At 39.5% G+C, this 22707-nt stretch overlaps 2 protein-coding genes across 9 annotated transcripts; both read left to right on the top strand.

Annotated features, from left to right (window-relative positions):
• Window positions 1–463: 463 nt before the first annotated feature.
• Window positions 464–9717, top strand: ndufv3 (NADH:ubiquinone oxidoreductase subunit V3). Of its 2 annotated transcripts, none has more exons than XM_017691496.2 (4): window positions 464–652; window positions 3921–4032; window positions 5038–6207; window positions 9415–9717. In XM_017691496.2, exons 1-4 carry the CDS (start codon window positions 608–610, stop codon window positions 9573–9575), a joined length of 1488 nt encoding a protein of 495 aa, XP_017546985.2. In that variant the 5' UTR covers window positions 464–607; the 3' UTR covers window positions 9576–9717. The 2 variants fall into 2 exon arrangements, with proteins under 2 accessions (XP_017546985.2, XP_017546986.2); XM_017691497.2 differs by having other exon boundaries at window positions 467–652; window positions 3921–4026.
• A 996-nt stretch (window positions 9718–10713) lies between these two features.
• pknox1.1 (pbx/knotted 1 homeobox 1.1) lies at window positions 10714–22110 on the top strand. 7 transcript variants are annotated; one of them, XM_017691493.2, is made up of 11 exons: window positions 10714–10798; window positions 13950–14061; window positions 14246–14367; window positions 14742–14913; window positions 16883–17053; window positions 18275–18386; window positions 18713–18810; window positions 20161–20289; window positions 20397–20473; window positions 20627–20790; window positions 21841–22110. In XM_017691493.2, the coding sequence occupies exons 2-11, from the start codon at window positions 14008–14010 to the stop codon at window positions 22029–22031; spliced, it is 1290 nt and encodes a 429-aa protein (XP_017546982.1). In that variant the 5' UTR covers window positions 10714–10798; window positions 13950–14007; the 3' UTR covers window positions 22032–22110. The 7 variants fall into 7 exon arrangements, with proteins under 7 accessions (XP_017546982.1, XP_017546981.1, XP_017546980.1 ...); XM_017691492.2 differs by having other exon boundaries at window positions 20158–20289; XM_017691491.2 differs by having other exon boundaries at window positions 18704–18810.
• The last annotated feature ends 597 nt before the right edge of the window (window positions 22111–22707 follow it).

Here is a 22707-nt window from a genome sequence, read left to right as displayed (position 1 = left end):
GTCCCCCAACTTTGGAATAATCTTTTAGTCAGTTTATGGGACTCAGAGCCTCAGTCTTTAAGTCTAGGCTAAAAACGTACTTGTTTAGTGGAGTCTTTAGTAATTAGTTTTCCCTGTTAGATAAAGGTGCAGATCTGGGGGTTCATGATCATAGAGTATTATGGTAAACTGGGAGTGTTGGTGCTGTCGTCCTGCTGCTCTCTCACGCTCACTCACGTTTGTGGATGGTGGAGTGGAGAGGAACTGACATGTCAGGGGGCCTCATGTCTCTGTTACCTTCTGGATCCCCCTTAGGCTGTAACAGCTCCACCTGCAGAGTCTCAGCTGCGCTCTTTTAACCGCGTATACTGTAATCGGTGTCTCTTAACAGAGCTACGTTTTTTATTTTGTATATAGTCAGGTTACAAAAAAATAAGACTTACATACTGTTTCTCTCTCTCACACACACCCATAAGATCGCTTTAAGGTGGTGTTATAAACTGTAGCTGTAGTTAAGGGAGTAATGTTTCTGTTCGGCTCTCTGTCTCCGTGCTGTTGATGCCCGGAACCTCCTACATGCAGTTCATTTTTCCGTCAGTGTCAGTGCGACACTAGAGGCTGTACCGAAATGGCGACCTCTCTGCTCAGACTCGGACGACTCGGGTCGCTCAAGGTAAAAACAACAGTAATAACGACGACAAACTCTGGAGTAAATAACGCTACGAGCTTTGTTTTAAGAGAAAAATATCTAATGAGTGCAGCGCTGTTTGGACTAACTGTTCGCGGCGTGTTGCTCAGCAGGCCCGAGCGACTCTGACTGTCCTTGTGAAGCTCATAAACACTGAGGACTGGACTCGGACTGGACTCAGACTGGATTCGGACTGAGCACGGACTGGACTCAGACTGAGCTCGGACTGGACTCGGACTGAGCACGGACTGGGCTCGGACTGAGCTCGGACTGGACTCAGACTGGACTCAGACTGGACTCGGACTGAGCACGGACTGAGCTCGGACTGGACTCGGACTGAGCACGGACTGGACTCAGACTGAGCTCGGACTGGACCTGGACTGAGCTCGGACTGGGCTCGGACTGAGCTCGGACTGGGCTCGGACTGGACTCGGAATGGACTTGGACTGGGCTCGGAGCGGCCGGACGCGTCGGTTTTTCTTTTTCTTTACTTCGTGGGTACGTTTTTCTTTATTCGTGCTCACAGTTTTCTAATTCGTTCTCTCCTTTTCCTTTAATAGTTCATGTTTCATTTTTAACAGAAAGCACGTTGTTTATGTTTTATTTCTTGGTGCGCAAAACCAATGCAGTAGATGCAGGTCATGTTATTTGTCCTGTGCAGGAGTAACTAACGGCTCCCTGACACTGTCTGACGGGTTTTGACGTGTTAGACTGATGGAGATGCTCATCAGGTCTGATTCTGCCTTGGGGTGCTATGAGGAAACCGCAGCTCCTCTTCACAGCAAACGGCCCCCAGATTCATCAGAGAAGCTGCAGTTTGGTGATGAAATGAAGGAAAGACAACAAACTACAACCCCAATCTTGACTAAACTACAACCACAATCTTGACTAAACTACAACCCCAATCTTGACTAAACTACAACCCCAATCTTGACTAAACTACAACCACAATCTTCACTAAACTACAACCACAGTATTCACTAAACTGCCCTTTCTAATGATCGTATTTAACAGATACAGACGCAGCACTTCTGCTCCAGCGACAAGCTGCTGTGTTAGAGCACAATTACAGGAAGAAATGATCCGTGTCGACGTTTCAACTCAAACACAGGCAGAAACGTTCATGTGGGATGAGGTTAATTGGCGAGAGGGTGTAACAGATCTATGGATTAGATGCAGATATATTAATGTGAGGAAGTTGAAACACTGATCATTTCTTCGTGTAATTGTATGATGGTCCCTAACCCCTCCCTTTGCCCGGGAGCAGAAACACTGTGCGCCATTTGCTGTGAAGAGGAGCTGCAGTTTCCTCAAACCCCCCCAAACCTCAGACCTGATGAGCGTCTCCCTTCATCTCATCAATCTAACACGTCAAAACCCGTCAGGCAGTCTCAGGGAGCTGTTACCAAAATACAAACAACGGGCAATCAGTTAAAAATTAAACATGACCACGATTAAAAGAAAACGAGAGAACGAATAAAAAATCGTTATCACGAAGTAAATAAAACGTGCGCATGATTAAAAGAAAATGAAGGAACGACTTAAGAAATCATGACCATGAATAAGAGAGAACTGCAAAACGTTCACTCATATAAATTTTTTTTTAGCTCTGTCCCCTCCGGGGCTCCATATATTAGACAGTTTCATGTTCGAATTTTCCCGTTCCACCTTAAATGGTGCAGAGGTATTTATTATAGCTCATGCTCCAGAATGTAGCTGCTGCAATTCGAACATGAAACTGGTGATATACTTTTAAAGCTACAGCTTCAGCGATATTTTTGTGATGTTAGTTATTTGACAGATAATGATCATTGTTTCCACCGCCTAATGCCCACGAGGTGGCAGGACCCATGTTAGCTTTTTACCTCTTAATGTTGTTTTGCACACTTTATGTTTCGTTCACACGTTTGTGTTGAAAAACGTAATTCCGCACCTCATAGCGGTTTGCGACCGACGGAGGCATGAAGCTGCTCAGACGTTGCCATGGTTACAGCGGTGCCGGTGTTGTATCCGAAAGTCGAAATCATAAAGAAATGAATGAATTGCTTTCCGATTAAGAATGACTAGGTTCATTATGAGCGTTGCATTATGACTGGATTTGTTGTTGTTCGTGTGACAGGGGCTGAAGAATGGTCTTTGTATCTAATTATCTAGAGTGGACTTTTTAGGGACACACTTTTACCCAGCAGAAATATCCAGACCTGTTTCTCCTACCAAATACAGTAAAACCCCATAATGGACAATATGCATGTGAATGAAATATCGTCATATTAATGTATGATACATTAGCAGCAATTACTTCAGAACTAAGGAGATCAGTTCAATTATGGGCAACATTTACAGACAGGTAAAAAGCTCTGTCCAAGTCACATCCTTCTCCCGGAAACAGCAAAGATTTGCCCCATAATAGACACAATATTTGGATGAAATATCTAGTTATAACTAATATTATTATTGTAATTATTAGTAATTATTACAGTTATTAATCTGGAACTAAGCAGCCCAAATTGTAGACAGGGAACCTGTCCAACTCTGAGAGAAGCTCCACTGTAAATGTTATTGATATGCGTTACATACCTGCTTTAATAATGCTGCATTACAGTTATTAGACTTTGCAGCCCAGTGGTTAATTAAGGAGAACGTAATAGTAAATTAGAAATAATAAAATATAATAATAAATGATAATCAGTTAAAATGCCTCATCCAAATCTGTTCCCCCTGCTGATTACAGCTAAGCGAAACTCTGTTATGGAGCTCTTAAAAAGAGAAGAACACAGCCTAAAGGACATAGTTTTCTATGCTGATAGATGTTGAATACACTGAGAAATTCCACTGTAGTTCTATAACTTAGTACTTTTTGACCCTCTGCTTTTATGCTTTTACTCAAGTTGGTTTTTTTGTTGTTGTTGTTTTTTTGTTTTTTGAAAGGTCCTTTTATTTTTAATTTAAAAAGTTGTGGTGCTTATTTATCATATCTGTCGGTAAAGTGAAGTACTTGTATTACTTTAAACATTACCTTCCTGTAACCTGATAAAAAAATCAGACTAAATTGCTGTAGTAGTGCTATCAAAGTATTTAATATGTGATTTTTCACTTCTTTTTACATTTTTACATGATGGATCAAAGTCACTTTTCAGCTGGCATTATGTGCATACTTTACAAAAGCTATATGTGAAGAATTTGATAACAGCCCTGGTTGATGTCTTCAGGAATCCCCAAAAACTCTGACTATTCCTCTCTGTTTTTTATTCAGTGTCTCCGGCAGGACAGCTGGGGCTCTCTGAGGACCCCACTCACTGCAGCATTCTGCACTGAAGCGAAAGAGCCGAAGAAACCAGCAAAGAAAGCAAAAGCTGCAAGTAAGAGTAAGAGCATGCTCCCTTATTCCTTAAAGCATTTTCTTAGTTAGCACCTAACAGCAGCACAGGAACTTGTCTTGTAGTGATTTGGCTTGATGTGGATGTGGGTTAATAAGTTAAAGTACATTTGAAAAGTTATGTTTTGTCACTCACTGTACAAGAGAAAACAAACCTTATCAAATTTGAAGATGTACCTCTGAAATCGCACATAAGAGAATTAGCAAAGAAATCCTTGCCTATACCTCTCTGCACAAGTAATACATACGTTTTTGGCCAAAACCTCAGATCTATCAGAAAAACAATATTTGAGGCATTGTTGTGTGAGGTGTGCCACTATAAACAGTTCTGACTCAAGAAGCCCTTTGGAAAGACTCATCTTGAAAAATCTTGGGAATTCCCCTTAAATCAAAGCACTTTCAGGTCACTGATGAGAACGAGTTACAATATTTTACTGTATTATTAATACTTGGGATGCACTGTTATGGGACTTGCGGGTTGATGCTGATATTTTCCATTTACGTACCTGCCAATGCCTGTGAAACCTGAGATTAAATCGGTCATTTCTCTATGGCTACAAATGCAGTGAAATTAAGAAAATTCACACATCATAGCACAGTAGCCTAGAATTGCCTAAACATTCTGTTAGTACATAACTTCACATGATAAAACATCAATTTGAAATGTCTGTCAAATCTAAACATGTATCCAGTGCAGATATATTTTTAAAGCTATTATGTGTCAATAACACTTCAAGTCCAAAATCATTGAGCATCCATAAATAATACTGTTGACCGTTCTGGACATTTTCACAAAGCTAGTGAGCATTTTCAACTGTGACACTCCAAATACCATTACTCCATTCATGCTTCTCTGGAAGATATTTTGTTGTGAGTCAGATGATGAAAGTAAGGTGAGTGTCTTATTTTTCCTTTTCACATTGGTATCAGCAGGCCTACTGGTTCCAGGGTTCATCATAAAAACAATCTCACACTGTTTGTCCCATTTTCTCAGTCTTGGAGGACCCTGAAGACAGGGCTGCTCTACTAGCCTACAAGACCGCTGTTGCCTTCCCTACTAGACTTACTGCCCCAGGATTTGTCAGTGCATTAGGTGAATCTGACCTGAGGGCAGCTGGAACTGTAGAGGCTGCAGGGGGCACTATCACAGAATCAGCTCCCCGCACATCTGAAGTTTCAGCTGAGGCTTCAACCACAGCACAGGCTTCCAGCACTAGCCATGGTGAATCTATCACAAATCAACCTGAAGCTATACCTGTGACTATAAGTGATGCTCCAGGTGCCAAGGTGGAGGCATCTGAGACTCCTACCACAGATTCTCCAGCCCCAGTAGAAGAAGCCAAATTAAAAACAACTCCAAAGGATGAAGAAGCTACCTCTACCTCGTCCTCCAGTGACTCAGATTCTGATTCTGACTCGGATTCTGATGATGAAGCACCAGACAAGACTGAGAAGCCTGAAACAGTGGTCCAGCCTGTGGAAGAAGCTGGACAGGAGAGTGTTTTAAAAGAGTCTGCTTCAGAGGTGAAGATTCCTTATGCTGTTCCTGAAGGTGTGACTTCTGAGGCTGTCTCAGAAGAAAAGACTGTGACTGAGACCTCTGTTGAAGGAGTGCCAAAAACCACTATAGCTGTGACTGATACTATCTCGGCAGAAGTGCCTGTTTCAAGTGCTGCATCAGAAGCCTTCACAGAAGATGCCTGTGCTGAGAGAATTGTTGACCCAGCCCCAGCTTTATCCACACCTGTTGCTAAAGCAGTTCCTAAAGCACCTCCTGAATCTCCCCTGGCTGCAGCCCCAGAGGAGCTGGTTGATACTGCACCAGAAGTTAAAACAGCAGCCACAGAAGAAATTGTATCTGAAGAAAAATCAAATGTGGAGGTGAAGACTTCTGAGGCAAAAGAGGAATCTGTGCCAAAGGTTGCAGCTGAAGTGATTCCAGAAGTAGCTGAAACCATAGCTGGAGCTGTTGCTGAAGGAAGCCCTGATGTAGAGGCCAAAGTCACATCAGAAGTTGCCCCTGACTATGCTAAAGAAATGGCATCAGAGCCCAAATCTGAAGTGGAAGCTCCTTCCCCCCCAGAAGAGTTGGTCGATCCTGCTCCTGTAGTTGTCGACGCAGCAGAACCTCCAATGGAGACTGAAGTAGCGGCAGCACCTGAGGGTACTGACCACACCACCTTAAATCTTTTTCTATCCTTTGTGGAGCCTTCAAACTTGTTTTGTGATTTACAGAATACTAAAATCATATTTATTTTCCAGGTGTAGGTTTTCCTACTTAAATGCCATTTTAAAAAAAAAGTCTTTCTTTTTTTTCCTTTTTTTTTTTTACTCACTATTCTTTAAATATGTAACTCTCTGCCATCCTCAGTGCATTTGCATTGATCTGCATCATTTTGAATTATGAGTTGCCTCACTTTTTCAAGCTATTGTGCATGTCTGCATTTTAGGACTCCAGATTAGAGCTTTAAATTTGTCCAAATTGATTGAGAACCGCTTGCTCATGTTGTGGTCGATTTGGCTTTTTAAATATGGTGTCAGATGTTACAGGTTTCATGTTTATGTTTACTTTAATGAATTTCATCCCTTGTTTACCCTGCTGTAGTTACTTTACTCTTCTTCTCTGCTTGCACTACCTTAAAACTAGGCCTTTCAAAATCTTTGAATTTTAGCTGACAGTTAATTAGCATTGTAATTGTGATGCTCTTTTTCTCCCACTGTATGTTAATTATTAATGTACATGACTGAAGTGACGGAACTGGCTGATTAGCTGCTTAGCTGCTTAATAGCTCCCAAATGTAGATAGAAACGGCTCCAGCTCAAATGAACAAACATCACTCACCTTTGCCCTGTAGAGGTGTTATAGAGAACCAGTCAGAAGTAAGAACTTTGATGTTTACGTAGGACCCCATCAGTAAAAATGTTTACTACTTTCTTCTATTTATATTTATTTGACCCAACCCTGCAGATAAAAAGCACAGAATTCAAATTCTGTCTGTTGTGATGTAAACATATGATTGTGAAAGCTAACAGCTGTGGAGATAAATGTGATCAGGCAGTTAGCTAATAATTATTACAGGCCAATTTAAAACATTTTAATGTAGCATGCTGAAGTCACCCACCCATGAATGTAGCTGTTTGAAAGCATTGCTTTATGAGTACATTTGCTAAAGCAGAGTTTAAACATATTTTTCCACAGCTGATTTGTGGTGCTATCCTGTCAGTTTTTTTTTGTTTGTTTGTTTTTTTGGAATTTTGGGTGATTGTGGGCTGGTTTGGGTCAGTTTCAGAACTTTGTCAGGCGTTGTTACGTTGGGTTCAGACTCGTGTTGTTGTCGTCGGGTTAGATTCGGATGGAGTTCGAGTTCAGGTCCAAAGTTTAAGCCTCATAAAAGCTCTACGTACAGACTCCTGAAATGCAGACATGTTAGGCTGTTCTTCTTTCTTGTCTGTTCTTTTACTCTTTCTGATTTCAGCCAACTGTTGCACTAAAGGTCTTGCAGATTATATTCATAAAACCGTTCAGTGATTTAATGGTAAATTTTTGTTGCATTTACTTGCACAGTATATAGAGGTTTTCTATACAGTTTTCTGTCGTGCTTTTTAAATGTGTCTCTGTGTTTACTATTTAATACGGCATTTAGGCTTTGAACACTGAATTTGTTGTCAAAAATGACAACTTAGAGAAACACTGTGCAGTGTTTAAAATGTGTTATAGAAACTTGCCTAAAATTAGATTATATTTTCATTCACAGTGTAGCGGTTCAAGCTAATATGTGATCTTATAATGCTTTCCCCTCAAGACCTGCACATCCGGATCTGGTTTGGTGTTTGTTTTGTGTGAATGGGTTTCATTCTTGGGTTGAATGAATCCTCTGAATGCATTCCTACTAACACAGTCAGCTCATTCACTGGATCACAGTTAACACCTCAAGAGTACATGGCAAGTTGAGTCTGACAGTTCATTTCCATTGTGAGGACCATCCCCATATTCTGAGTTTCTATTGTTGACTGTAGGGGTGCTTTATAGTACATTGAAATCTAATCTACCTGATCAGTGTGAAAGGACTGCTTTCTTACATTCTCTTTTTGGGCCTCTTTAATTTTTCTTTCCTTTTTCCATCCTGAAAATGGTTGTTTGCCATGTCTTATTATGTTAACAATATTATTTATATTGTTGTGTTGTTTATTTGATATGCTCAGTTTTTGTTTCCTTGTGTTAATGTTAAAGCTAAATTGAACTTGTACCAGGGAATAGCTAATGTTAGTCATCATTTAATGTCAGAGTGTTAGATAAATTGTTGGTGTTCGTGGAGGTTGTCTCTTTCTTCGCTTGAGTGAAGAGCAATTATTCCATTTTTTCTGCATTACCCTCCTGTATGTTAGGAGTTATTTTGAGATGCAGCCAATGACCCCTCCTTACTGACCATACGCCTGGATCCCTTCACCTTCTGTTGTCTTTTCATTCTGTTCTATTAACAACACCGCATAAATGCTTCTCTGCACACTTATAAGGATACGTAATTTCTCAGCCCGTGAAACTGTACTATACCTGTTATTGGAGCTAGTCTTGCTTTTTAACAGTGAGAAAGTTGTTTTTTGTTCAAATCTTTCTATTTTTTAAATATCACAGTCTGATTGATACAGCTGACTGAGTAGAGCCAAAGTGATTGAGGCTGGCAGACAAACAGCCTTAGGCTGTTCACGGTTCTTTGAATTTGATCTCTGTGACCACAGGGGGTGGGGTCACATTACCTATAATAGGAAGTGACTACTGTAAAACAATGCAGCCAGAAGTGTGAATATTCAAACAAATGCTCCTTTCAAGTTAGGATGTAAAGAGTTGTTAAAGGACGTGTTAAGAAGATGAGCTGTAGTGTTAGTGTTTTTACTCATGACATAGACCAACTTCTTGGGATTATTCCTGTTACATGCTATTGTTAACTACAGATTAATTATGTAGATTTGTTATCATTATTATCATTATCATTATTATTATTATTATGTTGTTGTTCTTAACATTTCTCATAATCTTGGAGAATGCAATTTGTATAGTGGACCTAGCTGTTTATATGACACCCAGTGCATTGTGAATGGTGCTATATTATTAGCAGTGTCCACAGATTCCTGTCCCTGGTACCTGGTCCACTAATGCATTGAGCATATGTACAAACACCTTGGAAAGTGAGTAACAAAGCCATTTGTTGGTTGAGATCCCTGGCAGGCTCCAATTAATGACCATGTTACCAAACATATATAAGTATAAACATATAATAATATATAGAAATATTAGCATGTTGTATGTGATCTAAATAAAGTATATTTATATCATTTTTCAGTTCCACATCTCTCCCTGCTCTGTCTTCTCTAGAACCTGCTCCAGAGCCTGAGCCTGAACCATTTGATAACACTACCTACAAGAACCTGCAGCACCACAGTTACAACATTTACACCTTTGTAGATAAGGATGTGGAGATGGCCAAGCACCGTCTGCCCCAGCCCTCTTCAGGAAGACCTTCACCCAGGCACTGATCTGCCCTCTCAGAGGCCGTCGACCTCATTCCTCAAAGCCCTGCCATGTTTGCCGTGCTCCTGTGTGTCTTGGATGATTGACTACACTGTGTAGGAAATGCTTGTAATTCTATTAAAAGTATATAATATAACATCAAATTTATTTGGAGGTGTCTTAGTTTTGTTGTTGCTGTAGCAGAGAATGTTTATATGAACAGTATTACAGAACATTATGTAAAAGGGAGATGTCCTAGTGTTGTTTATTGTAATTTTAAATGTACCTCACTTAGCTTCTCACCACAAACTGCTCTAGTTTAGCTCTACCAAAGCCAATGACTTATTATTTATATAGGAATATTTATATAAGGAAGCAATAATGTTACATGCATTTTGCGACTTTTACCCTCTCTGGATGGCACAAATTAAAAGCCTACAGTGAATATATTGTAAATATATGTAATGTGTAAATATTGCAGTATGAATTGAAAGGAAAAAAAATATAGTACAAGGAAAATGGCATGGGTGACTGTGTGTCTCATATACTGCATTATCAGTTTTATAGTAGTATAAGGAAACTTTTATTTCTGATTTATGCCAGTGAATTATAACTATGGTGAAAGGAAAACAGCTATGTTGTAGTGCAGTGTGGCATACCTGTGTCAGTGAGGAGTGTGCTACATTTTATATTTTTATAAGAGAAGCCTGGTTTTATTCAACCTTTTCTCTTTATACTATTATTATTGAACTGTCATACAGTTTCCTCCAGGAGAGGCACCAGTTTTAACACGTAATGTTGAATATATTAACTGATGCCAATTAAATTTAATTATGAGAATGAAGAGTAACTTGATTTTGCGTAGAGTGGAGTAAGTGTACTGCATTCTTAATTTTGTGTAGGGAAACATAAATTTATGAAGTTAGTTTACCAAAAAATAAAGATGGCAAAAGAAAACAAACAATAGTCTAGATAGCAGATAGGGAAAAAATAGCATTTGTGAGTGAGAGCATAACTTACGTTCTCTCTCTCTCTCTCCGAGGAGGGGTCATTTCACAGCCCCGCCCTCTTTATGAATATGCATATAAAAATATTTTGATTTCCTTTACGGTCCCTCGCCGCTGCCCCGCCCCTATATAAATATTCATATTCCAAACGCCTTGCGTCCCCTTGACGTGATGACGCAGGGCGGCCACTGCGGATCCCGATTGCTGCAGCCGCTTGTCAGTGTGATGGAGATTGGCACCAGGTAAGCTGTCACTCAAAATCCTTATTTCACCCCGATCACTATCAATCAAACTAATCTACAGCAGCAACGCTATAAAAACCCTCGGCCTGGGTGAACCAGAGACTCTGGCAAGCTTGTGTGTGTTTATGGCGGGGGATGATATGAGTCTCTATCGGGCCTTAAATATATTGTAGATGAAAATCTAAATATATTTATGTCTTTATTGGAGAGGGAGAGAGAGGAGGTTTCTATTCCAAGGGCGAGAACCAAAAGCAAGGCCCGGCTGCGATTTCCCAGTTTGGCTAAAGACGAGAAGGCGACTGTAGGCTTTTCTTCTGTGTTAACTTTTGAGTGGACTGGTTTCAAACTACCCCCAAAAACACAACTAGGTCGGGCCGGTAACGTTAGCGTTTTAAAATAAGCACAAATCAATGATTTAGGTCTGTGCTGGAGCAGAGAGCGCTACCACATTCACGCTAATCTCCTGCAGTTGGTCAGCTAAGCTAAGCTAGGCTAAAATACGGGCTACGAAGCCACAACAGCTCCGCACGTTTACGTGCCGCTGCGAAGCTACAGCGAATCTACCCCGCTTCATTTTACAGTTTGAGAATAAACATATAAGTTAATCGCTGCTCTTTTCCGCGTTGCCATGACATCGCCCTGCCGACGAGGCTGAAGTCGGCTTCTTGTTGCAATTTCCCCGTTCCTCCTTAAATGCCGCAGAAGTTACTTTTATAATGCCGAGGCGCCAGAATGGAGTTTCTTCTCCATTTAAGGTGGAACGGGAAAATTCGAATACTAAGCCAGCGTCAGCTTAGTAGCTACCTCGTATCGCCCTGCCAGTTATTTTGCCTACAGTTAGACGCCGACAACCTCACAAACCTCACAAGAATTTTAGAGTTTTATAACGAATACACGTTTAAATGCTTATCAAATTTATAGCTATCTCATAGTTAATTTGTGCTTAAAAAGCTAACTAGCACCGCTAGCCCGGCCTCAGCCGCAGCCCTCCGTCTACACTCATCATGTGCTTGCTAGCCGTTTAGCAGCCGTGTTTGTGTTTAACAGAGAAGCGTTAACCGCCGGAGAAGGTTTTAAAATTGCTTTGTTGATAACGGTCAGTTTTATGTGAAATTCTGGCAGATACAGCTAAGCTAAATAGCACAAATGAAACAAACATGGGTTTGAAGCTCAGTGATATGAACACAACACGTGTATGTGGCCATACATGGACAGTAATGGGAAAGGATAGAAGAACAAAATCCAGCGAATACAGCCGCCTGTAGCTTACAACACAACAGTGTTGGAAACGCGTATAATACAGCCTGTCCTGCACTGGACACCAATGTTGGCGTAGTAACAACAGCAGGCCATTTGTGGGAAAAAATGGGCAATCATAGTTTAGCAAACAACAACTTGCCACTTCTTCATGACAGCAAGGATTTAATAAGTTACAGAAAAACAGCTAACAAAGAACCTCTGCCTACCCAGAGGGTAAAAAATAAGACTGTGTCAGAGAAGTAAAGCGGATCTCAGTACTGTATTAATGATCACTGATTTCTGAAAAACACCCTCAGCAGTAAAGAAGAGATTAACATCAGGGGTTCTGGTGGTGAATGAGAACCACGAGTTCTCCTTCTGCACTGACAGATTGCTGAAAGTGGTCTGTGATGCAGAGTAGAGCTCTATAAGAAAATTATGATTGTATGATAATTATTACCTATTTATCTTACATTTTTCTTATGGAAATATTGAGATCAGGGTGAGATTAGGTAGACATAAACAAGTTAATCCATATGTGAGAGAATATTTTGATCAAAGTGGGGAAATCTGAGGGTTATTTTGCAGGAGCCAAATTTCAGAAATATGAGAATATGGCTCAAGTCTCACTCTGATTTGAAACAGGCCTTAATCATTTATAGGAGGAGTACATGAGATGTCTAGAATATTTATTTCTGGATGCACACATGACAACAGTGTTGTGGGAAGGATATAACAGCAAACACCCTTCCACCTGAAACCCACAGGACAGAGACTTGGACCTAATTAGTAAATAAAACGTGTCTACTGTGTGTGTCGTGAAAGAACCGATGTATTGACCTATTTTGTGAATTCTAAGAAGTTAAAGGAGAGTTCTGCCAATTTTTCAAAATTTCTGTATGATTAAATGTCTAAGTTGTAAACAAAGTCATTCAGAGTGCTTTCATGTGAAGTGCTAACATTTACAGAATGAGAGTTTTACACAGTGCTGGTGCCGTCTGATGTCTGAGACATTGTTTAACGATACTTTTGAGATGGTTTTGGGGCATAAAAAGCATGGTTTTAGTATGTATTTGGTATATTAGGTTTGCTGGTCATTTTGTATGTTTGCATTGGAGACATCACCCCCACTGTAAAGAAATCTGGCTGGGTAAATTCATCTGCATGTACCATTTTGCATTAGACCACTCCCAATATCTTGGCTTCCATCTTAGTTATTGAATTATGCATTAGTTTTAAAAAATCAGTGGAATTAATATTTGACCCTGGTGGCAGTAAGTTACCAAGCCATTTCTCGGGCATAGTTTTTGTCTAAGGTCCTGGTGGCTAACGGTCGGTTGTCTGTGTTGTTTTCAAATAATGTAGTTTTTCAAACTACTTAATGTTTGGTCATTGTTTTGTGTATGTAATAACATCATAAATGTAATAACATGTCTGTGAAATCCAGAGTGCTTACAATGTAATGAGTGTAACTGGAAGCAGATTGTTTATAGTGGATGATGGTAGCCTTTTTTGTGTTATATAACTGGTATATCCAAAGTTATGCTAGAGCCATGGCAAAAAGCACTCAGTATATTCCAACAATGGGTGAAACTTGGAGTTCAAGTGTGTGTGGCAATGCCAGAAGTGTCATCTGTGTATCTGAGAAACAGTGTGGTTATGTGAACAGTAAATTCCATAGAAAAAATCATTTTTATTGCCTATACAGTACATGTGAATATTTAGAATTAAAACTGAAGCGATATAGTGTTAATGCAGCTTCTCATAGTCCCAAGAGATCAGTAACTATCAGATTCTCTTCTAGTCATTTGTTTAGATGTTTTTAAGCTTTTAATCCCATTGTCTTTCACTGAGTTCTGTCATGAATACTATGTGTTGTAATGTGCATTGCATGTTATGTGTGTGCAAACAGGTGATTTGCTGCTACCTGCCCATATAATGGTTCAGTGTTGGCTGTGGATAAAGTGAACATGATGGCAGCCCAGCCTGTGTCATTAGACAAGTACCAGGAGGGAGTGCAACAAGTAGGCTGGTGGCATTTACACACAACCTTTACATTAAATTTATGGTTTAATCAAAGTGACATTTGCAGGCCAGCAATGTCAGTAAAAGATACAAATTCCAATTAACAATAAAGATGTTTTTTCCTTCCAGACTATTCAGTGGTATAAACAGTGTTTGTGGCTGTGTTGATTCTGCTGATTTTAGATGCAGGGAATGGAGCAGACTGATGGTGATCCAGAAAAGAGTTTTGCAGACTCGAGAATCTGCAGCCCTGCTCTCACTAAGCCTCAGACTCCAATGGACACAGACAAAGCCTCCATATACAGGTAATGGGGGCACACTTGTATATTGTCAATGTTGAAACTTCAAAGGAAAAACCTTCAGAATTTTTCTGAACCTAAATGTACATTAATGGAACAAAATCATTCATAATCGGGACCATTTAATTTAATACATTTGTTATGCTGTCTGCACACAGTATAAAGGGCAGCTGGCCTTTTCAAATGGTGTTTAATGAAAAAAGAAGAAAAATTGACAGTGATGGTTTGTTTGCTCAGAACCACCCGTTACTTTACAAATTTAGTCTCTTTTTAGAGATTGCAATCTTGTGTAATTCCCTTTGTTTCTTATTGAATGTTTTCCATTCCTTCATCACATTTCAGCTCTGAGGTATATTGTTGTGTTCTCTATGCAATTACAGGCATCCCCTCTTTCCTCTCCTGGCACTGCTGTTCGAGAAGTGTGAGCAGTCTACTCAGGGTCCGGAATGTGTGTCGTCAGCAAGCTTTGATGTTGATATAGAGAATTTTGTTCGCAGCCAGGAGAAAGACAGCAAGACTTTTTTTAGTGAAGACCCTGAGCTGGACAATCTGGTAAGAAGTACTAACCATCGTAAATCATATCACATTTTCCTACTATGTCAAGAGAAACATGGTAGGAGGGAGGGTCTCTGAGCTAGTTGCCTGTTTCTCTCGATTATTTGTTGGGTAGTGTTAAGAAGATGTATAGTATTTTATTGTTTCATATTATTTTTCCTGACCATAAGTGCACAGTGACATAATCAAAAGTTAGAAGACCTTTTAGATGTAAAAAGCCATCACGTTTTGGTGGAAAATTATGAGAAAAGAAGAATTATGTCTTTTAAATTATGTGATTTGATGAATTGTGCTTAATATGACCAGACACTTGAACTATCAAGGTAAAAGTAGTCCATTTTGATTTCACGTTGACTTTAAGGACTCCTTAATTTGAAAATAAATCTACTGTTGGCCATCAAAGCCTAGGTGATTGTTCAGTTATAAAATCTTATTAGTCATTAACCACTTTAAATGGTTCAGTAACTACGTTATTATTGTTATAAATAACCTAATATTTGCATGAAAATGCTATATATATATATATATATATATGTGTGTGTGTGTGTGTGTGTGTGTGTGTGTGTGTGTGTGTGAGTGTATATATACATAGATAGATATCTGAAAGATCGGAGTGCTGTCAGCACTGATGATGTGTATGAACTGTTTTCAGAATCTGAATCAGACTTTTTTTGGGCAATTATATATGCATTAAAATAATTACATTTGGATACAAAGCAGCTCACAGTATGGCGGTTTCACTTGTGCAGACACAGACATCCATTTCTCCATTCCTCTATTCAATTTTTCATGTATGAGGAAGTCAGGTGTAGCTGAAAAGTATGTTAGGGTGGTGCAGGACATGTATGAGGATAGGGAGACAGTGGTGAGGTGTGCAGTTGGAGTGACAAATGGTTTCAAGGTGAAGGTGGGGTTACATCGGGGATCAGCTTTGAGCCCCTTCTTGTTTGCAATGGTGATGGAAAGGTTGACAGATGAGGTCAGGCAGGAGGCTCCATGGACCATGATGTTTGCAGATGTAATCTGTGGTGAGAGTAGAGAGCAGGTGGAAGAGAATCTGGAGAGGTGGAGGTTTGCACTGGAGAGGAGAGGAATGAAGGTCAGTACAGATAAGACGGAATACATGTGTGTGAATGAGAGGGAGGCAGGTGGAAAGGTGAAGATGCAAGGAGTAGAGGTTGTAAAGGTGGATGACTTGACATATCTTGGGCATCCAGAGCAATGGGCAGTGTAGAAAAGAGGTGAAGAAGAGGGTGCAGGCAGGATGGAGTGGGTGGAGACGGGTGTCAGGGCTGATGTGTGACAGAAGGATAGCAGCAAGAGTGAAAGGGAAGGTTTACAAGACAGTAGTGCGTCCTGCTATGATGTATGGTTTGGAGACTGTGGCTCTGTCTAAAAGACAGGAGGCTTAGCTGGAGGTGGCGTAGATGAAGATGCTGAGATTTTCGTTGGGAGTGACAAGGATGGACAAGATTAGAAATGAGCAGATCAGAGGGACAGTGAAGGTGGAGCAGTTTGGAGATAAAGTCAGAGAGGCCAGGTTGAGATGGTTTGGACATGTGTTGAGGAGGAATAGTGGATATATTGGTCAAAGAATGTTGGAGATGGAGCTGCCGGGTAGAAGGAGAAGGGGTAGACCTCAGAGAAGGTTTATGGATGTAGTGAAGGTGGACATGGAGATGGTTGGTGTAAAAGTAGAGGAGGCAATGGATAGGGCAAGATGGAGGCAGATGATCCGCTGTCGCGACCCCTAAAGGGAGTAGCCGAAAGAAGAAGAAGACGTGTACTGATAGACAAATAGACAAGTAGTGTAAACATGGACACAGGACACATTTATAAATTATTGTATAAGAATTGTAATTATCAATCAGAAAGTAAAGTGCACTATTCGGCCGACAGTCAAATGCTGAATAAAAATCATGGTTTAGTTTGGCAGATGCCAGTAATCGTGTGCCTGTATGTTCAGATGGTAAAGGCCATTCAGGTGCTGCGGATTCACCTGCTGGAGCTGGAGAAGGTGAGCGACCTGTGTAAGGACTTCTGTAGCCGCTACATCTCCTGCCTCAAGTCTAAGATGAACAGCGAGACTCTGCTGAGCGTAGAGCCAGGCAGTCCATATTCTAACATACAGACACAGGTGAGTCACCTCCTGCCTTACGTTACTCACCTGTACCTGCATATATACAGTCCACATTAGTATTCACATTATCCACATTAGTTTCCACCTGGGAACAGCTCATATGCCTTTTATTAATCACCTGACTGAAAGAGTGACTCTAAATGCTTAGAATCAGTCACTGAGCTGCACTTTGAAGAAGCTCTGGAACAGTAATACACATTGGCTTCTTCAAATGACCTGCCAGACAGCATCTCCTATGTCATTGATCAGTTTCTCTCCTGTGCTTGTGTATATCATCATCATCATCATCATTATCGTTAACCTCTTAGTCCAGATAGGGTTGCGGTAGCAATTGGAAGAGCAGAGAATCCCAGACGACCCTGTCCTCCACAACTTCCTCTAGCTCATTCCCGGGGACCCCAAGCCGCTCCCAGGACAACTTGGAGATATAATCCTTCCAGCGGGTCCTAGGCCGCTTGTATTTGTGATCTCATTCTTTCGGTCATTACCCACAGACCTTAGGTGAGGGTTGGGATATAGACTGACCGGTAAACAGAGAACTTTGCCTTATGGCTCAGCTCCCTCTTCACCACTACAGTCTGGTACAGTGACTGCATTACTGACTGCATTACTGTTGCCACCTGTCGCAGCCTGCAGCCGATCTCACGATCCCTCTTCCTGTCATTCGTAAACAAGACCCAGAGAGACTTAAACTCCTCCACCTGGGGCAAGTCCTTTCCCCTTACCTGGAGTGGGCGTGCCATCCTTTTCCGGGCTAAGACCATGGTCTCAGACTTGGAGGTGCTGATCGGCATACCAACTGCCTCACACTCAGCTGCAAACCGCTCCAGTGAGCGCTGAAGGCATCCATGTGATCCAGCCAAAAGAACAACATCGTCTGCAAATATATATATTATATATATATATATAGATGTGTGTGTGTGTGTGTGTGTGTGTGTGTGTGATATATATATATATATATATATATATATATATACACACGTGTGTGTGTGTGTGTGTGTCTATATATATATATATATATATATATATATATATATAAATAAATTAAAAAATGTAAATAATAGAGAAATTTCAAACAGATTTTATTTTAATTTGGATTGCCAGTAGGATTTCATTAAGGCTTCTCAAACAACAAGGCTTTTGAGCTTGACTGTTCAATACATACTGTTGTTTATTTTTCATTTATCATTTTTGTTTGTTTTTTTTAATGTTGTACAGACACCCAGCTTCTCCAGCACAATGAGTCCCCAGGGCATTGTGGTCCCTGCCTCAGCTCTGCAACACGGCAGCGTTACTATGACAACAGCAAATACACAACAGGTGCTAGCAGGTACGTCTCTGGAGACCAAGATCATTTTACAATGTTTTCTGCATCTGCTCTACATGTACTTAAAAGCCTTAAGAAAAGCACCAGTAAAATTCACTAAATGCTGACTGAGTGTTTTTTAAAGATATAGAAATAAACATTTTTATTAAACAATAAATATACAATAAATACTTATATATTTACTTCTTTTTATTAAAAATCATTCTTAATAAAGCCTTGATCTGTAATTCATTTTTCTCCTGTATTTAATTATTTTTTATTGTTTATATATATTTTGTGTATATATTAATATTTTTCTTTTTTTTTCTTCTTTTTTTGAGGTCCTCCAGGCAGTACAGTTTATCAGCCAGTGACTGTACTCACACCAGAAGGTCATGTGGTGACACAGGGACTCTCACCAAGCACCTTACGCTTTCAGAACTCCCAGGTATGGACTTTGCTGCCCTGTATACATGCAAAAAAAGTCACACACACGCAAAAATATATTTACAAAGCAGTTAATCTGGGGATTAAGTATGTATTTGCTCATAAAAACACTAATATTACATTACGTTCAAATAATGTCCATGGTTCAGCACTAACAATTGCCCGAATACCTGAGGAAAGCACAGTATTAATTTGTCAGTAGCGTTGTAACGATTTGAAGTTCTGCTTGCTTATTTCTATTTGCAAAAATGTGTTTAGGACAGCATAAATTCATTTCAGGACACTAGACTAATTAAATTTAATTAAATTAAACATTAAACTAAATCAGGTGTACTGTAAATGGAATTTAACCAGTCCATGCGATGGCTGGCGGCATTGAGGAGAAGTCAAGAACCAAATTATTTTTTTGAAAGAAAGACATTCTTTAAAATATTACTGTATTAATGTTTGTTTACACTTTTCCCAAAGCTATGGAGTGTTTTTTACAAAATGTTGCCAAGATAACTGATTTTAACCAGCTTTATTAGGTGTAAGACTTTTGCACAGTGGAGTGTATGCATATCGCTGCTGTTGGAACAAAACCTCATATCTCCAAAATGGTAACTTTACAGGAGAAAGAAAAAAACATGCATTACTTTCAATGTAGGTCAGTGGAACCGGACTTTTTTTACGAGTCATTTTTGGCCATTTTTTTGTTCATTCTTCATGAAATTTACACACAATATAAAGGCCCACGTGCATTTTCAAATTATGTCAAAAACTGAAAGTCGATAAAACTGGAGATATGATGTTTTGTTCCAACAACAGCGATTGCAGTCATATATTCACTGCTGGTGAAACGTGAGGAATCACTTGCTATATTAACAATTTTAGTTACTTTATATATATATATATATATATATATATATATATATATATATATATATATTACTTATGCTATTTGGATTTAATATAAAAAAAATCACTAAAATTGTGAACAAGATGATATTAAGTGATTAAATTGTTTACTGTAACTATTTATTTACATATTTTATTAACATATGTAAAATTATCTACCTTGAGATCTGTTGTCCACTTTTAAAATATGGTAAATTCTGCATCTTAATTTTACTTTAATTTCAATCTTAGTGCTACACAGCTTTTTTGATAGTTTTAGAATCTACTACAGCTCCGTTCATCACTATGGTCACATCTTAAATTGCTTAATTTTTATTTACAGCTTACTAGTATTGATTGTAGCCATGCTGATTGTTAAAATAATTGTCAGCCTTGATTCCAAATGTTTGAACAGTGAATTTTGAAATGTAGTACCTGTATAGACTGATGAGTCGTGGTTATTTTCTGTAAGCAGCTACAGCTGCAGCTGAATCAGGATTTGAGTTTCTTCAGCGCTGACGAAAGCTCATCTAAAAACAAGCGCGGTGTTCTCCCCAAACATGCCACCAACGTCATGCGCTCCTGGCTCTTCCAGCACATCGGGGTGAGGATGCCTCCTGGAGGAAAAGAAACTTGTCTCAGGCACTGTTAAGATCTCACCAGTATTCTGTTTTCAAACTTTCAGTTCAGAGCTCTTAATTTTCTTCTCAGCACCCGTATCCTACAGAAGAGGAGAAGAAACAGATTGCTTCTCAAACCAATCTGACTTTACTCCAGGTTAACAACTGGTATGTTACTGTCCAGGTGGACACACGTTATTGCTTTTCTTTTTTCTTTCTGATGTTGCACAAAAATGTTGTCCAGATCAGAACACTATATCACACAACTTTAGTAGGAAAATTCTTATGCAATAACTATAATTCATATACAATGTGCTATAGGTTCATTAATGCACGGAGGCGGATCCTGCAGCCCATGCTGGATGCCAGCTCTGCTGAGACACCAAAAACCAAGAAGAAGACTCCACAGAACCGCCCCCTTCAACGCTTCTGGCCTGACACCATTGCCTCCTCCTTATCACAGCAACAGCTCACCATGGCAGATGGTAGTTACTAAATGAAATCAGTTTGCAAAACTGTTATACAAAACAAACGAACACAGAACCACTACAGTTCCTCCCTTCATGTATGTTTCACAGGAACAATAGCAACAACAGTTTGGCGTTTACCCCTTTAAATGGCCAGAGGCTCAAGGTTTTATTACACAGTTCTATAACCTAAAAATAGCTCAGCCAGTTTGCATTGAAGTTGCATTGTATATACTGAAAAATAAGCCTTAGTATGTAATGAGCCTGGGGTTTTAAGGGGTAATGAGTGGTTAACATGGATTACAAAATCATGTAGATAAACTAACTCACAATAGATTGAGTTGTAGTTTCTAATGGACTTCGTTGTGTGGTTTCTAACAATGTATGACATGCTGTTTCATTACAAATGGACAAAGACTGTTTATGGTCATATGCAAAAGTTGGGCGCCACTGTCCCCTGGTCAAGTGCCCTGGTCAAGTGCCCCAGGTCATGTTTTGTTGATTTTCTTAGAGAAAGTAAGTTAATACATCCTCTACGGAGAACATATTTCTTCACATTTTAATAAGCACTTGTGGTTATTTGCTGAATTTAATACTAAATAAATAAATCATAAAACATGGCTTGTGAAAAAGTTGACACATTATTTTTTTTTTTATGTTTTTATCTTTTCGCAGTATGTTAGACTCAGTTAATGAATGAAAAGAAGTGCACAAAAAATTGTAGACTATGCCATATTAAAGTTTACTCCCTGTAGGTGGACATTTTAATGCACAATTGCTGTTTATTTGCTGAATTTAATATATACTGGAAAACAAAGTAAGAATAAATATGCCCTGTGCAAAAGTTATTTATTTTTTTCAATATGTGTGACAGCTAATTAGTATAAACTGTGCTCTAAACTTTTGCAGAAAAATGCCATATTTAAGTTTTCTGTAGAGGATGTTTTCATTTAATAAATCAAGAGAACATGTAATTTGAAGGAGTGGGGAAGTTGTTTGCATACAACACTAAAACAAACAAAAAGAGATTCTGATTTGGTAAAAATGCATTATTACCTCTGTCTTCAGGTACCATGGTTACGGTGGGGATGAGCATAGATGGCTTCCAGACTCTTTCAGCAGATGGCGCGATCCTTGCCGTGCAGCAAGTCATGATGGGTGATCAGAGTGAAGAAGAAACAAACGAGAGTGGAGACGAGGACGACACACACCTGTCCTCGGCTAGTATGACCGCTCTGGGCCTGGATCCCAGCGACTAAGACACACACACACACATGTAAACTTGCACACAGAGACTTGCACAAATATTCAAGCCATTAAGTTAACCAGCACTACAAAGAAAAAAAATACTAAAAGGAGGTTCTCAGTTAACATCCCATAAAGTACTGTACATAGACGTTTATTCTCTCACACACAGTTTACAGAGAGCACAACCTTACAGACAGGTGTGTAAAGTGGACAGACTTATTGCGTAGACCTGTAGATGAGTGCACTTTTTTGTATGAACTCCAAAACAGCAGGCAAAAAAACAGAAACAAGCAAGTGTTCGAGGCGAGTTTTTGAAGCTGTGTCTGGTTAGCATTTGGTAATAGTTTTACTTTTTTTATGAATTCATCTGGATGCCAACAGTTTGTGAGTTTGTGCTTGTGATGATTTTCTTCTGCATGCTAGAGTTTCCCTCTCCCTGTGTCCTCACCCCCTCCCAACCAGGCAGAGGACAGAAAACAAACTCAAACAGAAAAAGATTATTATTTTTGTATATGGAAAGCATTTGTTTTTTTGTTTTGTTTTTTTATTAGGTTTGCTTTGTGTTTTCTAAGAAATGTATATGTATAAAAAAACAAAAACAACAAAAAAAAAAACACAAAAATTGTCCAAGATAGCTGCCCAGTTTTCAGGGCCTGATGACCTTTTCTAAGAAAAACGCAAAAAGCG

This window comes from Pygocentrus nattereri, chromosome 6 (genome assembly GCF_015220715.1).
Source record: "Pygocentrus nattereri isolate fPygNat1 chromosome 6, fPygNat1.pri, whole genome shotgun sequence".
Taxonomy (NCBI): domain Eukaryota; kingdom Metazoa; phylum Chordata; class Actinopteri; order Characiformes; family Serrasalmidae; genus Pygocentrus; species Pygocentrus nattereri.
This window is presented reverse-complemented; position numbering and strand designations above follow the sequence as displayed.